Source organism: Heterodontus francisci, chromosome 21, assembly GCF_036365525.1.
Source record: "Heterodontus francisci isolate sHetFra1 chromosome 21, sHetFra1.hap1, whole genome shotgun sequence".
NCBI classification, from domain to species: Eukaryota; Metazoa; Chordata; class Chondrichthyes; order Heterodontiformes; family Heterodontidae; genus Heterodontus; species Heterodontus francisci.
In genome coordinates, this window is record NC_090391.1 from 25,549,250 (window position 1) to 25,567,253 (window position 18,004).

At 46.3% G+C, this 18,004-nt stretch overlaps 1 protein-coding gene across 1 annotated transcript; it reads right to left on the reverse strand.

Annotated features, from left to right (window-relative positions):
• Positions 1–16,906: 16,906 nt before the first annotated feature.
• On the reverse strand, positions 16,907–17,749 carry LOC137381065 (cysteinyl leukotriene receptor 1-like). The gene has a single exon (XM_068053456.1). It carries the CDS (start codon positions 17,747–17,749, stop codon positions 16,907–16,909), a length of 843 nt encoding a protein of 280 aa, XP_067909557.1.
• Between the last annotated feature and the right edge of the window lie 255 nt (positions 17,750–18,004).

The window sequence follows — 18,004 nt, forward strand, 5'->3', positions numbered from 1 at the left end:
TAGATAAGAAATACATAGGAGACTAAAGTTTCATTATTAAATTGGTCTTGATGACCAATTATATTCAAGGCAGTGCATTCTGAAATTAAGTTTAATCTTAATCTGACTCTTTAATGTTGCCCATAGCTTTGATGGCTCCTTCTGGTCAGTATTAGACAAACTAGAGTTATTGATCATGCACAGACCTTTGCTTCCTATGGTGATCCTAGTTTCTCTTACCTTCTTTTCTGCATCCACAGCATCGTGGTCTGGGAAACATAATTCAATCCTTTGTCTAAACAATTTGAAGTCGCCTGCGACATCTGGTGCTTTCCAGTCCACCTCTGGACATCAGGCTGCCATTGTCTAAGCCTTCTGCCCATTTATCCCCCCGAGGAGCAAACCTTGCTTTAAAAGTTACAGCAACCTGCAATTTCTACAGAGCTCAGCAGAAGCCGCACCCAGAGCTGTTTCCCTGCAGTGTGGGCTTGTATTCGGGAGGGACGCTGGTGTCAGGGTCGGCTAATGGCGTGCACGTGCCGTGATTGCGGGAAGAGCTCTATGCCAAAGCACGACGCTGCACTGATCTCTGCAGCAGAAACTACTCATAATTTTCTTGCCGGCTCAGATCAAAACAGATCGTGATCCCAAATCGCCCTCAACCACTACTCACATTGTTACTCTCCTGGCCGGAGAGCTGTGATCCAGTCACAATGCTTCAAGTATGGCATCTGACTTGAATTTTCATTTTCAATAGCTGATCAATGCTCATTACTTCTGCCATCATATTGTATTATATCTTTATAAACTGATACACGCAAAGCTGAATGTTAGGTATACATCTTTAGAACACGGATTTAACAGAGACTTGCTGTTGTTTCAGTTTCCGTGTGCTGACCAACTGTGCAAAACTGAAACATATTAATTATTCTGCCATGAACATTCTCTCCAGATTAATGTTTTGTCTTTCACAATAACTATTAACACTCCTCTTGCCTTTGTCCCATGACAGTTTTGTCAATTAATCTCTCCTTCCCTCTGCCCTATCGCACACCTTCCCTTTTGTTCTCTTCCCTCCATTCCCCGCCCTTCATTTGCTTAAACCAAATGAATTTCTAATCTTTGCCAGTTCTGAAGAAAGGTCACAGACCTGTAACTGTATTAGTTTGAGCTGATCCAGTAGTTTGAGGAGCTGGCAAAGCAAGAATATGAAAATCACATGGAAGTCAACATAAAAGGGAACCCAAAGATCTTCTACAGACATATACATAGTGAACGAGTAGTAAGAGGAGGAGTGGGGGACATTCAAACCCTTCACTCTTTTACATTGGAAGAAGAGGCCCTTCAGTCCCTTGAATCTGTTGCATAGAAACAAGTGGCGGTCAGTCAGCCCCTCGAACTTGATGCACAGGAACAGCAGTAGGTAATTCACCCCCTCGAGCCTGTTAAGCACAGAAGAAATAGGAGTAGACCATTCAGACCATCAATCATGCTCCGTCATTCAATACGATCATTGTTGATCTTCAGCCTCAACTCCACTTTCATGCTCACTCCCCTTATTCCTTGCTTCCTGAGAATCCAAATATCTGTCCATTTCAACCTTAAGTGTATTCAATGATGGAGCATCCACAATCCACTGGGGCAGAAGTGTCCAAAGATCCACAACCCGCTAGGTGAAGGCATGTTTCCTCATCTCTGTTCTAATTAATTGACCCCTTCTGCTGAGAGCGCATCCTCATGTTTTATATTCCACAGCCAGGAGAAACAACCTTTCAGTGTCTATTCTGTCAAGCCTCTTCAGAATCTTGTACGTTTTAATCAGATCACCTCTCAATGTTCTGAACGCCAGAGAATACAGACCCAATTTACTCAGCCTCTTAACATATGGCAAAATCTCATCCTCAGGTACCAATCTACTGAACATTCGCAGTACCGTCTCCATGGCAAGTACACCCTTAGATATAGAGACCAAAACTGTGCACAGTGTTCCAGGTGTGGTCTCAATAAACACTGGCACAATTATCTCTGTTTTTTCGAGATACAGCACTGAAACAGGCCCTTTGGCCCACCGAGTCCGTGCCGACCAATCAGCCACCCATTTATACTAACCCTACAATAATCCATATCAATAATCTAAGAGCAATTTACAACAGCCAATTTACCTATCTCCGTCAAGTCTTTGGCTGTGGGAGGAAACCGGAGCACCCAGAGAAAACCCACACAGACACAGGGAGAACTTGCAAACTCCACACAGGCAGTACCCAGAATTGAACCGGGTCGCTGGAGCTGTGAGGCTGCGGTGCTAACCACTGCGCCACTGTGCCGCCCGTAGGAAGGAACTTAAACAAGGGCTAAAATGGGACATGAAAAGTCATTGGCAAACAGGATTAAGGAAAATCCCAAGGCTTTTTACACGTATGTAAAGAGCAAGAAGGTAACCAGGGAAAGGGTTGGCCCACACAAGGACAGAGATGGGAATCTATATGTGGAGCCAGAGGAAATGGGCGAGGTGGTAAATTAGTACTTTGCATCAGTATTCACCAAAGAAAAGTACTTGGTGGATGATGAGCCGAGGGAAGGGATTGCAGATAGTTTCAGTCATCTCATTATCAAAAAGGAGGAGGTGTTGGGTGTCTTGCAAAGCATTAAGGTAGATAAGTCCCCAGGGCCTGATGGGATCTAACCCAGAATACTGAGGGAGGCAAGGTAGGAAATTGCTGTGGCCTTGACAGAAATATTTGCATCCTCATAGGCTACAGGTGAGGTCCCAGAGGACTGGGGAATAGCCAATGTTGTTCCTTGTTTAAGAAGGGTGTCAAGGATAATCCAGGAAATTATAAGCCGGTGAGCCTTACTTCAGTGGTAGGGAAACTATTAGAGAGGATTCTTCGGGACAGGATGTACTCCCATTTGGAAACAAACTAACTTATTAGCGAGAGACAGCATGGTTTTGTGAAGTGGAGACCGTGTCTTATAAATTTGATTGAGTTTTTTGAGAAAGTGACGAAGTTGATTGATGAAGGAAGGGCAGTGGATGTTATCTATATGGACTTTAGTAAAGCTTTGACAAGGACCCGCATGGCAGACTGGTAAAAAAGGTGAAGTCCCACGGGATCAGAGGTGAGCTGGCAAGGTGGATACAGAACTAGCTTGGTCAGAGAAGTCAGAGGGTATCAGTGGATGGGTGTTTATCTGAATGGAGGGATGTGACTAGTGGTGTTCAGCAGGGATCAGTGCTGGGGCCTTTGCTGTTTGTCGTATATTTAAATGATTTGGAGGACAATGTAGCTGGTCTGATTAGTAAGTTTGTGGACGACACGAATGTTGGTGCAGTTGCGGATAATGATGAGGATTGTCAGAGGATGCAGCAGGATATAGATCGGTTGGTGACTTGGGCAGAAAAATGGTTGATGGAGTTTAATCTGAACAAATGTGTGGCAATGCATTTTGGAAGGTCTAATGCACGTGCGAGGTATGCAGTAAATGGCAGAACACTTAGGAGTATTGACAGGCAGAGAGATCTGGGTGTACAGGTCCACAGGTCACTGAAAGTGGCAACGCAGGTGGACAAGGTAGTCAAGAAGGCATACGGCATGCTTGCCTTCATCTGCCGGGGCAAAGAGTATAAATATTGGCAAGTCATGTTACAGCTGTACAGAACCTCAGTTTGGCCTCACTTAGAATATTGCGTGCTATTCTGGTCGCCACACTACCAGAAGGACGTGGAGGCTTTGGAGAGGGTACAGAGGAGGTTTACCAGGATGTTGCCCGGTCTGTAGAGCATTAGCTATGAGGAGAAAACTCGGGTTGTTTTCACTGGAAAGGCGGAGGTGGAGGGGCGACATGATAGAGGTTTACAAAGTTATGAGCGGCATGGGCAGAGTGGATCGCCAGATGCTTTTTCCCAGGGTGGAAGAGTCAGTTACTAGGGGGACATAGGTTTAAGGTGCGAGGGGCAAAGTTTAGAGGGAATGTGAGATGCAAGTTCTTTCCACAGAGGCTGGTGAGTTCCTGGAACTTGCTGCCATGGGAGGTGGTGGAAGCAGATACGATCGCGACGTTTAAGAGACATCTTGACAAATACATGAACAGGTAGGGAATAGAGGGAAATGGGCCCCGGAAATGCAGAAGGTGTTAGTTTAGACAGGCATCAAGATCGGCGCAGGCTTGGAGGGCCGAATGAATTAGAATTAGAATTAGAATTAGAACACTACAGCGCAGTACAGGCCCTTCGGCCCTCGATGTTGCGCCGACCTGTGAAACCATCTGACCGACACTATTCCATTTTCATCCATATGTCGATCCAATGACCACTTAAATGCCCTTAAAGTTGTCGAATCTACTACTGCTGCAGGCAGGGCGTTCCACGCCCTTACTACTCTCTGAGTAAAGAAACTACCTCTCACATCTGCCCTATATCTATCACCCCTCAACTTGAAGCTATGTCCCCTCGTGTTTGCCATCACCATCCGAGGAAAAAGACGCTCACTATCCACCCTATCTAACCCTCTGATTATCTTATATGTCTCTATTAAGTCACCTCTCCTCCTCCTTCTCTCCAACGAAAACAACCGCAAGTCCCTCAGCCTTTCCTCGTAAGACCTTCCCTCCATACCAGGCAACATCCTAGTAAATCTCCTCTGCACCCTTTCCATAGCTTCCACATCCTTCCGATAATGCGGTGACCAGAACTGCACGCAATACTCCAGGTGCGGTCTCACCAGAGTTTTGTACAGCTGCAGCATGACCTCGTGGCTCCGAAAATCGATCCCCCTACTAATAAAAGCTAACACACCAAAAGCCTTCTTAACAGCCCTATTAACCTGGGTAGCAACCTTCAGGGATTTATGCACCTGGACACCAAGATCTCTCTGTTCATCTACACTACCAAGAATCTTCCCATTAGCCCAGTACTCTGCATTCCTGTTACTCCTTCCAAAGTGAATCACCTCATACTTTTCCGCATTAAACTCAATTTGCCATCTCTCAGCCCAGCTCTGCAGCCTATGTATGTCCCTCTGTACCCGACAACATCCTTCGGCACTATCCACAACTCCACCGACCTTCGTGTCAACTGCAAATTTACTAACCCAGCCTTCTACACCCTCTTCCAGGTCATTTATAAAAATGACAAACAGCAGTGGCCCCAAAACAGATCCTTGCGGTAAACCACTAGTAACTAAACTCCAGGGTTAACATTTGCCATCAACCACCACCCTCTGTCTTCTTTCAGCTAGCCAATTTCTGATCCAAAGCTCTAAATCACCTTCAACCCCATACTTCCCTATTTTCTGCAACAGCCTACCGTGGGGAACCTTATCAAACGCCTTACTGAAATCCGTATACACCACATCCACTGTTTTACCCTCATCCACCTGTTTGGTCACCTTCTCGAAAAACTCAATAAGGTTTGTGAGGCACGACCTACCCGTCACAAAACCGTGCTGACTATCTCTAATGAACTTATTCTTTTCAAGATGATTATAAATCCTGTCTCTTATAAATTTTTCCAACATTTTACCCACAACCGAAGTGAGGCTCACAGGTCTATAATTACCAGCGCTGTCTCTACTCCCCTTCTTGAACAAGGGGACAACATTTGCTATCCTCCAGTCTTCCGGCACTATTCCTGTCGACAATGACAACATAAAGATCAAGGACAAAGGCTCTGCAATCTCCTCCCTAGCTTCCCAGAGAATCCTAGGATAAATCCCATCTGGCCCAGGGGACTTATCTGTTTTCACACTTTCCAAAATTGATAACACCTCCTCCTTGTGAACCTCAATCCCATCTAGCCTAGTAGCCTGAATCTCAGTATTCTGAACAACATTTTCTTTCTCTACTGTAAATACTGACGGAAAATATTCATTTAACACTTCCCCTATCTCCTCTGATTCCACACACAACTTCCCACTACTATCCTTGATTGGCCCTAATCTCACTCTCGTCATTCTTTTATTCCTGATATACCTATAGAAAGCCTTAGGGTTTTCCCTGATCCTATCCACCAATGACTTCTCGTATCCTCTCCTTGCTCTTCTTAGCTCTCCCTTTAGATCCTTCCTGGCTAGCTTGTAGCTCTCAAGCGCCCTAACTGAGCCTTTACGTCTCATCCTAACATAAGCCTTCTTCTTCCTCTTGACAAGCGCTTCAACTTCTTTAGTAAACCACGGCTCCCTCGCTCGACAACTTCCTCCCTGCCTCACAGGTACATACGTATCAAGGGCACACAGTAGCCGCTCCTTGAAGAAGCTCCACATTTCGATTGTTCCCATCCCCTGCAGTTTCCTTCCCCATCCTACGCATCCTAAATCTTGCCTAATCGCATCATAATTTCCTTTCCCCCAGCTATAATTCTTGCCCTGCGGTATATACCTGTCCCTGCCCATCGCTAAGGTAAACCTAACCGAATTGTGATCACTATCACCAAAGTGCTCACCTACATCTAAATCTAACACCTGGCCGGGTTCATTTCCCAGTACCAAATCCAATGTGGCATCGCCCCTGGTTGGCCTGTCTACATACTGTGTCAGAAAACCCTCCTGCACACACTGGACAAAAACTGACCCATCTAAAGTACTCGAACTATAGTATTTCCAGTCGATATTTGGAAAGTTAAAGTCCCCCATAACAACTACCCTGTTACTCTCGCCCCTGTCGAGAATCATCTTCGCTATCCTTTCCTCTACATCTCTGGAACTATTCGGAGGTCTATAGAAGACTCCCAACAGGGTAACCTCACCTCTCCTGCTTCTAACCTCGGCCCATACTACCTCAGTAGACGAGTCCTCAAACGTCCTTTCTGTCGCTGTAATACTCTCCTTGATTAACAATGCCACACCCCCCCCCTCTTTTACCATCTTCTCTGTTCTTACTGAAACATCTAAATCCCGGAATGGCCTGTTACTGTGCTGTACTATTCTTTGTTCTTTGACTTACGTATTCTTGCCCTCCAATCCCTTTGCAATAAAGGCCCATACACCATTTGCCTTCCTAATTGCATGCTCAATTTCCATGTTGCTTGTACAAGTACACCCAAGTCACTCTGCACACCAGCAGTGAGAAGTTTCACGTCTTTTCAAAAAATCTGCTTTTCTATTCTTACTGCCAAACTGAAGAAACTCACATTTCCCCAAATGATACTCCATTTGCCACCTTGTTGTGTGATGGATTATAATGCTCGTCCCTTTTGGGGGCTATCCTGGATCAGGCATACTTCTCAGCTGAGCACTCTCAAATTAAGCTTGAGAAAGTCAGATCCTAAAGAAGCTTCAATGGTTCCGAAGGAGTAATTTAACCCTCCCCCTCAAAAAGAAGGACATCAACCAGCTGAGAATATTACCATCCTATTACCATTTAACAATTTTCAGCCAGCTTACCATCACCCAGATATTATGAGGGCCTGGGAATTTCTCTTCAGTAATATACCTCCCCACCAAACATGTGCAGAAATGGGTTTACAGGTTTTTCTTGCAGGAGACACAGTGGTGTAGTGGTTAGCACTGCACTTTCATAGCTCCAGTAACTCGCATTCGATTCTGGATGCTGCCTGTGCAGAGTTTGTAAGTTCTCACTATGACTGCATGGGTTCCCTTTGAGTGTTTTGGTTTCCTCCCATGTGTGAAAGATGTGTGGGTTGAAAGATAAATTGGCCATTATCACAAAAATAATTGTCCATAGTGTAGGTAGGGGGAAAGTGGAAATGAGAGAGGGAAAATAGGATTGGTATAAGTTGATGTCAGCTCAGATTTGCTCAATTCTGTTGTTCTGGAAGATCATGTGTGACAATATGCATTCTAATTTATTTAAAAGCTTTTTCAAAAAGAAACATGCAATTTACAGTTGGTGAGACAGTTCATCACAACAATAATAATCCTCGGAAGGAACACTCTTGTTTCCAGTAGAGAATCCAATTTTTCAATACAAATATTTTTACAGTAACATATGTTGTATGTTAAACCCCTGAGTACAAGACTTCAGAGTTAGCGACATACCTCTGTCTTAGTGAAAGGGACAATTGTCATCGCCTCACTCGAATAGTCGTAACCTTACTGGGACAGACGTTGATGAGAGCCCACTCAATCAAAAAATCTAATGCCTGCTTCAAAGGTTTATAGTGTTTTTCAAGTTGAAAAACATTTTTTTTATAAAGCGAGGTGTTAACTCAACTTTAAGTAAGGTTGCCACCAGTTATTTCCCAAATAAGGCTGCATAACTGTTAATTTCTCGGTAAGATCCACCCTCTATGATTCCTAGGAAAGACAAACTGCAAGCCTCGTTTACCAATAGTCATCTAACTGTATTTCAATCTCATAATGCAGTTTTTGGGATTTGGTTAGTTTTGTCAAAAATTCAGTTGACTGTGATTTAAACCTATCAGCATAAAAACATCTTATTAACTCCTACCCAAAGGTAGCTTTAATGATAGTTTGCAAAACGATGTTATCAAGGTTTTCCCATGTGGTGATGTTCGTGATATAATGAGTAAATTCCTCCTATCAAAAGCTGCCTTTTATGGCTCGAAGATGAGACGTGTTTTTCACTCAGAGGCTCATGTTCATTTTGTTTTATAGAGATTAACTGCTTTAATCTTTTAGGAAGATGAACATTTTTTTAATTTTTAATTTCTTCGTTCATAGGAAGATAAGCCTTTTAACTATTTAACCTCTCAATGTGGCCGGATTCCTTCACAGTTTTCCCCTCACTGCGCCTGTCTGTGTCTCTTTGCAGCCTCTTTGTGGCCTCCTCACAGCTCACACCCCCACCTCGCTTTGCAGCATCAGCAAACTTAGATACATTACTCTTGGTCTCTTTGTCCACATCACCAATATAGATTGTAAATAGCTGAGGTTCCAGCGCTGAACCTCACGGCACTCCACAAGTTACAGTTTGCCAACTTGAAAATACCCCAATCATCCCTACTCTCTGCTAACTGTTCATTCATCAATTCTGCATCCTTGCTAATATATTACCCCAACTCCATCAAGCCTTATTTTGCAGAATAACATTTCGTGTGGCACCTTATAAAATGCCTTTTCGAAATCCAAGCATACTATATCTGTGGATGTCCCTTTATCTGCCCTGTTAGTTACATCCTCAAAAAACTCTAAAGAAGAAGGTCTCAAATATGATTTCCCGTTTGTAAAACCAAGCTGATTCTGTCTGATAAGATTAGGATTTTCTAAGTGCGTTGTTAAGACATCCTTAATAAGAGATTCCAACATTTTCCTAATGAATGATGCTAGGCTGTAGTTCCCTGTTTTCTCTCTCTCTCCTTTCTTGAATAACAGTGTTACATTTGCCAACTTCAGTCGTTCAGCCCCTTGTGCCTAGAAAATATAAACAGGAACAGGAAGAGACCATTCAGCCCCTCGAATCTGTTACACGAGAAAGGGAGCAGGCCAATCAGCCCCTCAAGTCTGTTGGCTGCAGCAGTGGCCCTCAAACTTGGTGAAGGACCCCTTTTCAAATGAATTAGTAATCGTGCACTATCAACCGAATTATAACAATATATAATACTCATAAAGCATGAAAGTGAGTGAGTCGAGACACTGGATGGGCTAAAAATTGATTTTGTTTAAAAAAGAGGAGGTATTAGAATGGCTGGATGTATTTAATTTTGAGAAGTCACCAGGACCAGATCAGAAACATCCCTGGATAATGAAGGAAATAAGAGTGGAAATTGCAGATGCACTGGCCATAATCTTCTAATCCTGCTTAGGTTCAGAGATGGTACCAGAGAACTGGAGGATTGCAAATGTTACCCCCCTGTTAAAAAGGGCATGTAAGTATAAACAAAACGATGGCAGGCCAGTCAGTTTATCGTCAATGGTCGGAAAGGTTTTACAAACGATCATCTGAGTCAAACTTTACCATCACAGGTAATAGATTTGATAGAGGTGTTCAAATCTATGAGCGTCGAGACAGAGTAGATAAAAATAAAACGTTCCTATTGGTGGAAAGGTCAAGACCCAGCGAACAGAGATTTGAGGCGAATGGCAAAAGAACCAAAGGTGTCCTGAGTGTCAGGGAGTGCTGCTGGGCGTGTGATAGAGGTGTGGTACATTGAGCAGTGTGAAAGCTGGGTGCTGGGCTTCCTCTGAGATGTGATGTGCTCATGAATTCACTCACTTTGACCACCCGAGTGAAGTCAGGAAGATTTTGCCAGCACTGCTGCCATGTTCTGCGAGCCACGTTCTAGGCATTGACCACCCCCCACCCCCCGCCCCCCAGCCCCCAGCCCACACTGGTCAATCACTTCCATTCCATTCTGAAGATCTGCCTCAAATGTTTCCTGCCCCCTGTCGCAAACATGACATCTCCATGGGTCTCCAATTGTGTCACCAATGCCTCCAGGGCAGTGTCACAGAATCGGGGAACCCTATTCTTGGTGAACTTTGATATCTCTCTTCAGCCTGAATCATTCACAGTGATTATCCAGCAGTCTGCATTTCATTTCTGTGGCTTCCCTTTTAAAGGGACTGTGGACACAATTTTTCAGTTGGTGGGTGTGAGCTGGCCACCGCAGTGAAAGTTGGTAGTGAACCCGCTTCTACTTCACCTGGGGATCTGGTTCTTATTTTACGGGTCCCCAGGCTTTAATTGTTCCAAGACGGGACTGCTACCCGCTTGAGGGAGGAAGTCCCGCCTCACTGAGCTGCCGGCCAATCAGCGGGCCGGCAGCTCTGAGCCCCATCAGCGTCACCGGGAGTGGTGGCCACTGCTGGGACTGCAGCCCAGCCGAAGATAGAAGAAGACATGGAGCTGGGAGGAAAGGTAAGTTTTGTTGTCTTGCCGGTAATCGGTAGGGGCCTAGTGAGACAATGCTAAGAAGGGCATGTTAGGTGCTCGGGGTGGTTGGATTAGCGGGGTCGGACCTCCATCAGGGCCCATCCCCGGGTCGATCGGCGGTTGCCTGGTTTTCCCAGGCGACTTCTCTCAGTTTCTGGATGCCCGTTTGCCACACGTAAAGTCCGCGTGGGGGCATACGAAAGCCTTGAACTGGCCGTCAGGTGGCCACTGCGGTGTACAGAGGCAGCAAGCAGATTTTCAGAGTGGAATGCAGCACGGGTTCCACTCGAGGCCGCAATACTAGAATGGAAATGAGGTGGGGGAACAATTATACATGTTACAGTCGGAAACAACACGGGCAGGTCACAAATCACCACCAAAACCCCGACACACCAGCTTCTAACCCCGACTGATTCGTTTAATTCATTCATGGGATGTGAGTGCTGCTGTTAAGGACAGTATTAATTACCCATCCCTCAGTAACCCTGAGAAGTAGATACTGTCAGTACAACTGAGTGGCTTGCTCGGCCATTTCACAGAGTAGTTAACAGTCAACCACATTGTTCTGGTACTGGAGTCCCATGTAGGTCAGACCGGGTAAGGATGGCAGATTTCCTTCCTCAAAGGACATTCGTGAAGCAGAAGAGTTTTTACAAAAAATCAATTGTTTCATAACCACTGTTAAAACGATTAACATTTTATTCCAGATTTATTGAATGAGCAGAATTTACATTCTCCAGCAGCTGTGATGGGATTTGAATTTAAGTTTCCAGATCATGACTCTAGACATGTAAATTACTAACCTAGTAACATAACCACTATGCTACCTTACACAAACAGGGCGATCATCAAAAGCATCATACTGCTTGTCAAAATGAAATACACTGAAGAGTTAAGCACCACACGGAGAGCTAACAGACCAGTGGAGGCCTCACTGTGTTCGACATAGTAAAAGTGTTTCTAAACACAGAGAGCTGACAGAGAAGGGGACGCCTGACACTGCTGGACACAGTGAGTTACATGAAAGCGTTTCCTGATCTGACAGACCAGGGGAACATCAAAGAACAAAGAACAGCACAGCACAGGAACAGGCCATTCGGTCCTCCAAGCCTACACTGATCTTGATGCCTGCCAAAACAAACACCTTCTTCACTTCCGGGCCCATATCCCTCTATTCCCTTCCTATTATTATATTTGTCAAGATGTCTCTTAAACGTCGCTATGGTATCTGCTTCCACCACCTTCCCTGCCAGCATGTTCCAGGCACTCACCACCCTCTGTGTAAAAAACTTGGCTGAATTATATGCAGATGCCGGACCTCCTGGCGTTGGAATGAATAGACACTCAGTGATATTTGCAGTGTCACTGGGAACAAAGGCCACTGCGAGTACTGCAGACGCCTTGGCCCAGGCCCAGTGTTGAAACCTGGACCTCAGGTGAGTGAGGCAGGATGTGCAGGGTACTTCCGGAAGCTCCTGGTGTGGGGTGCGTGGTGGAGGGTGGACGTTTAGTGCAGGGTGAGGGGACTTCAGGGAGGTGAAAGATTTCCCAGTGTGGGCCCGCCATGGGCCACTGATTACCCACGGAGGATGGGCCGCCAAACCTGCAGGGAAGTCGCCTCGTTTTACTGAGGCCCCCCACTGGTTAAATCCCATTGGTGGCTGAGGGATTCAATTGGCCTCTCAGCGGGATGGCCTTCTTGGGCATATCCTGTGCCGTAAAAAATGCATTGCGCTGGGGAAGCCCTGCATCGCTTGCCGTCCATGGCAATTCTGTGCATACCCCTCCTCTGAGCGGGGCCTATAAAGTGCAGCTGGCAGTGTTGGACACGCTGAATTCCAGAGAAGTGTTAATAAACGCAGAGAGCTGTGAAACTGGGCTCTGTACCACGGCTGGTTACGGGGTTGTGGAAGTTCTGACTGACAGTATGCTCGTGTGGGTTTGTCGGAAGCATGTTCATGAGGTCAAACAGCCACAAATGCTGAATTTGATGCACAGTTTGCCATTTATGTCCTCGCACATCTAACTAATTTTGTCTTATAAACTGATCCTGCGTTCAATTGTATGAGGGACCCCAAACCCCTCCCCCACCCCCGTCAGTGCCCCTCCCCCAAAACGAGCATTATATAAAGGGAAAACCATCCAACTTCTAGGTGATGTCGTCTTGACTTACTTTTCTGCTCCGGAGTTAGTAGATGTTCTATGTTGATTGTTATTAGAGGCATTTTGCTAACTTTTTGGATTTTGAAGGGAGTGGTGCTGGACCCTGACGAGGAGGTGAAAGGAGTTTGAAGCCCTGTCAGGAGAGAGTCTGCTTCAGTAATTGGGGCTTTAGCTGCAGCACCTTTTTGGGGTGCAACACGATTTGGAAATGGAGCAGAGGCAGCAGAAAGTGGACGTAGTTCACAAGTTTGGAGGAACAAACAGGGAGGAAGCATCCAGGACCCCTTCACTCAGGACCACCTGAGCGGATACTGAGATATGATTGATGAGTTTGCTGCTAAGAGGAAGAGGGGGTGGAGCGGGTTGCTGTCCTGTGTGGTCAGTCTTCAGTCGGATTTTCAGAGTGGAGGCCCGGGTCACGAGGCACGTGGTGCGGGTGGGAGGCGAGTCATTGATTCCTGCCTCCGATGACTCCAGAGAACGTGCTAGCGCCATATTGAAAGATTTGCCAGCTCGCATTCACTCCTACCTTAGATTCAGTATCTGCTTGGCACAGCCTACAACTTTGTCTGACTGGTTGCTTGGCCGTCACTTACACCACTGAGAAGGCAAACGATGATGTAATAAAAATGGGTCTGTGATGCACCCACTGCAGATTCTCCTCCAGGCTGCAAGGGAATGGTAGGAGGTTCTCTTTCCCCGTGATGGGGAAAAGAGGTCCTCCCACCTGATCAAGCAAGCCTGTATGGAGTTCACAAAGGATGCTAGTAGCTGTGTAGTCACCCTGTGTAATTGGGCCCAGTGCAGGAAGAGGGTCAATGAACTCTTGCGTTCTGCCAAGGGGAGTGTTCCTTTCCAATCACCTCTATGAGCTTTGCATGTGACTACAGGGAAGGTTGCACAACATGGGGAGGATAACAGTACTGCAGCATTTGCTGAGTGCCGAGAGTTTTGCCTCTTCCTGACAGGTACATTGCTTGTTCTTGTCCACGGGCTACCTTCATTCATAGCTCACCCTGCTTAATTGTCCTGACAGCAAAAGTCAGAATGAAAGACATCAGATTGCGCAGTAGGGGATGAGGTGTTGAAAAGAGCAGAACTATCATGATGATCTTTTATTGTTTTTATTCGCTCGTCGGATGTGAGCTTCACTAGCCAGGCCAGCATTTATTGCCATCCCTAGGTGCCCTTGAGAAGGTGGTGGTGAGCTGTCTTTTTTCACTGCTGAGGTCCATCTGGGGTAGGTACAGCAACAGTGCTGTTAGGAAGGGAGTTGCAGGATTTTTACCCAGCGCCAATGAAGGAAGTCAGGATGGTGTATAGCTTTGAGGGGAACTTGCAGGTGGTGGCGTTTCCATGCATCTGTTGCCCTCGTCCTTCTAGCTGGTAGAAGTCGTGGGTTTGGAAGGTGCAGTCTCAGGAGCCATGGTGCGTTGCTGCAGTGCATCTTGTAGATGGGACACAATGTTGCCGCTGTGCGTCGGTGGTGGAGGGAGTGAATGTTTGCGTATGAGGTGCCAATCAAGCGGGCTGCTTTGTCCTAGCTGATGTCGAGCTTCTTGAGTGTTGTTGGAGCTGCACCCAACCAGGCAAGTGGAGAGTGTTCCAACACACTCCTGACTACTGCCTTGTAGATTGTGGTTTATCCCACAGACGAGTCATGCAACAGGCTGACATAGTCATACTCACCAAATCAATACCTTACAGAAAATAACCCAGACATCGCCATCACCATCCCCGGGTATGTCCTGTCCCACCAGCAGGACAGACCCAGCATATGTGGCGGCACAGAGGTACACCGTCGGGAGGAAGCTGCCCTGGGAGTCGTCAACATCGACTCCAGACCCCATGAAGTCTCATGACATCAGATCAAACATGGACAAGGAAACCTCCTGCTGATTACCAACTCCACCCTCCCTCAGCTGATGAATTGCTATGCCTCCACATTGAACTCCACTTGCAGTAAGCACTGAGGGTGGCAAGGGAGCAGAATACATTCTGATTGGTGGTCTTCAATATCCATCACCAAGACAGGCCCGGTAGCACCACTACTGACCGAGCTGGCCGAGTCCTGAACGACATAGCTGCTAGACTGGATCTGTGGCAGTTGGTGAGGGAACCAACAAGAGGGAAAAACATGCTTGATCTGGTCCTCACCAATCTGCATGCGGCAGATGCATCTGTACATTGCAATATTGGTAGGAGTGACCACCGCACAGTCCATCTGTAGACAACGTCCCTTTGAGGATACGCTCCATCGTATTGTGTGGCACTACCACCGTACTGGATGTGATAGATTTTGAACAGATCAAGCAATGTAAAACTGGGCATTCACGCGGCGCTGTGGGCCATCACCAGTAGCAGTTGTACTCAACTACAATCTGTAACCTCATGGTCTGGCATATCCCCCACTCTGCCATTACCATCAAGTCGGGAGACCATCCCTGTTTCAATGAAGATTGCAGGAGGGCATGCCAGGAGCAGCACCAGGCATACCTTAAAATGAAGTGTCAACCTGGTGAAGCCACTACCCAGAACAACTTGTGTGCCATTCTGCATAAACTGCATGTGATGGACAGAGCTAAGCGATCCCATAACCAATCGTTCAGATTGAAGTTCTTCTGTACTGCCACATCCAGTTGTGAATTGTGGTGGACAATTAAACAACCAACTGTAGGACGTGTTTCTGCCAATATCCCTATCCTCAATGATGGGAGAGCCCAGTACATCAGTGCAAAAGAGAAGGCTGAAGCATTTGCAACAATCATCAGCCGGAAGTGCCGAGTGGATGATGCATCTTGCCCTCCACCTGAAATCCCCAGCATCACAGATGCCAGTCTTCAGCCAATTCGATACACTCTACTTGACGTCAAGACTGAAGGCATTGGATACTGCAAATGCCACAGGCCCTGACAACATTCTGGCAATAGTACTGAAGACCTGTGACCCAGAACCTGTCGTATGCCTAACCAAGCTGTTCCAATGCAGCTACAACACTGGCATCTATCCGGCAATATGAGAAATTGCCCAGGTATGTGCTTTACACAAATAGCAGGACAAGCCCGCCCCGGCCAATGACTGCCCCATCAGTCTACACTCATCATCAGGAAAGTAATGGAAGGTGTCGTTGACAGTGCTATCCAGCTGCACTTGTTTAGCAATAAGCTGCTCAGTGATGCTCAGTTTGGGTTCCGCCAGGGCCACTGAGCTGCTGACCTGATTACAGACTTGGTTCAAACATGGACAGAAAGAGCAGACCTCAAGAGGCGAGGTGAGAACGACTGCCCTTGACATCAAGGCTGCATTTGACTGAGTACAGCAGCAAAGAGACCTAGCAAAACTTTCCAATCCGAAACCAACGCCTCCCCCCACCACCCCCACCACCCCCCCCCCCCAACCCCCACCATATCCCAAACCCTAACCTCCTCCCTTTGCAGAGCCCGAGGTACCCCAGAAACCCTTGTAGAGTCTCTGGAGACGCGACTGCGGAGTCCCTGGGGATCGCAAGACCTCATGCAGAGCCCTTGGGACCCCGTACACCCTTGCAGAGCGCCCAAGGACCCTAGATCACCTTGCGCAGGACCTGGCAATATATGACTAGTCGTTTTGCATCTACCACTGAGTGGAACCTGATTAGGGAAATTCAGATATGGATATCCGGGAAGAACAAGAATGGATTTGTCAGGTGGAAATACCTGCAAGGACTTTAGAGAGGGAAGATCAGTTGGAGATTGTCTGATTCTATTGACAGAGTGTTTAAGGGTTGTTGTATTGAGGAGAGTTATAGCGACAGCAGATTTTAAGGGAGAGACTGACAGAAGCTAAGGAGAGAGAACTGTTATCAGCTAACAGGGGGACCAGGGAGGGACACGGCCTCCTCCATTCGAGCAGCCAACAAGCTGAGCAGCCACCAAGCTGTCGGCTCCTGAACATTCATGGGCTGGAAACACTGGGACCCGTTCCTGGGCTGCTCTCAATTGTTTTGCTTTTTAATTAATTGAATAATAGATTCAAGCGGATATTTCATTGCGTTCTTGAGCTGCTCCCTGAACTTGGACTGTGTCACCCCATAAATAAACGTGTTTGTGCAGCAACTTAATAGCTGCAGCATCATTCCAATATGTCCATAGATATAGAAAGGATGAGTGTCATCCTCGAGATTTATCCCTGTAATATTAGAAATTGAGAAATATATAACATACATCAACCACAGAAGTATGAAGCTGCCAGATATGGTGAAGAGTAAAATCACAGACTTTCTTCTGCTCTCCATCTCTGTGTCACTGCGATTCACTCCCTTGCTCTGACCCCTCAGTCCCTTACGGACACGACTGGCCACTAAAATGTGCATGACTGTCAGAGCGTTGAGCAACAGAATTAAAATGAATGGAAGAAATTGGGTTAAAACTGTGTCAAACCAGTCAAATCCCACCCATCCGGGCTCAGTATAATAGCTTGACATTACATAACAACCCCATGGTACATTGTCGATTATCGCTCCAGGTTCAAATGAAAAGCAAAAGGGGATATTTTCTAAACAGAGCAGAATGCAAATTGTTGCTGGAACCACAGCCGCAGTTTTCTCGGTGCAATATTTAGTTTTCAGCTTCTGGCAACGAATGGCCACAAATCGATCAAAGGAGAAAGCGACGGTGAACCAGACCGAACAGTCGGAGGCACCATAACCAAGGGCAGCAACAACACTGCACACAGGAGTGATGTTCAGGAACGATTCTGGGAAATAATAATAACTTATCCGCCACATTATGACATCAGTGATAATGACCAATAGATCTGCTGTTGCCATGGCCACCATGTAGCGAGTGGTGCAGGTGGAGAGTGCACACTTTCCCCGGGACAGGATCACAATCGCCTGTAAATTAACTGTAAGAGAGAGAAAGGAAAAGAGACTGGAAATTACTGATCAAACATTCTCCGTGTCTGAGCCCAGAGAATATGGGCTTGATTTTAATACTGGAATGGACGAGTTGTAATGGGTTCAGTGCTTAAAACTTAAAAATCTCAACCATGAACTCAACCGTCTCCAAATTTCCTGTGTCCATGTTTAACA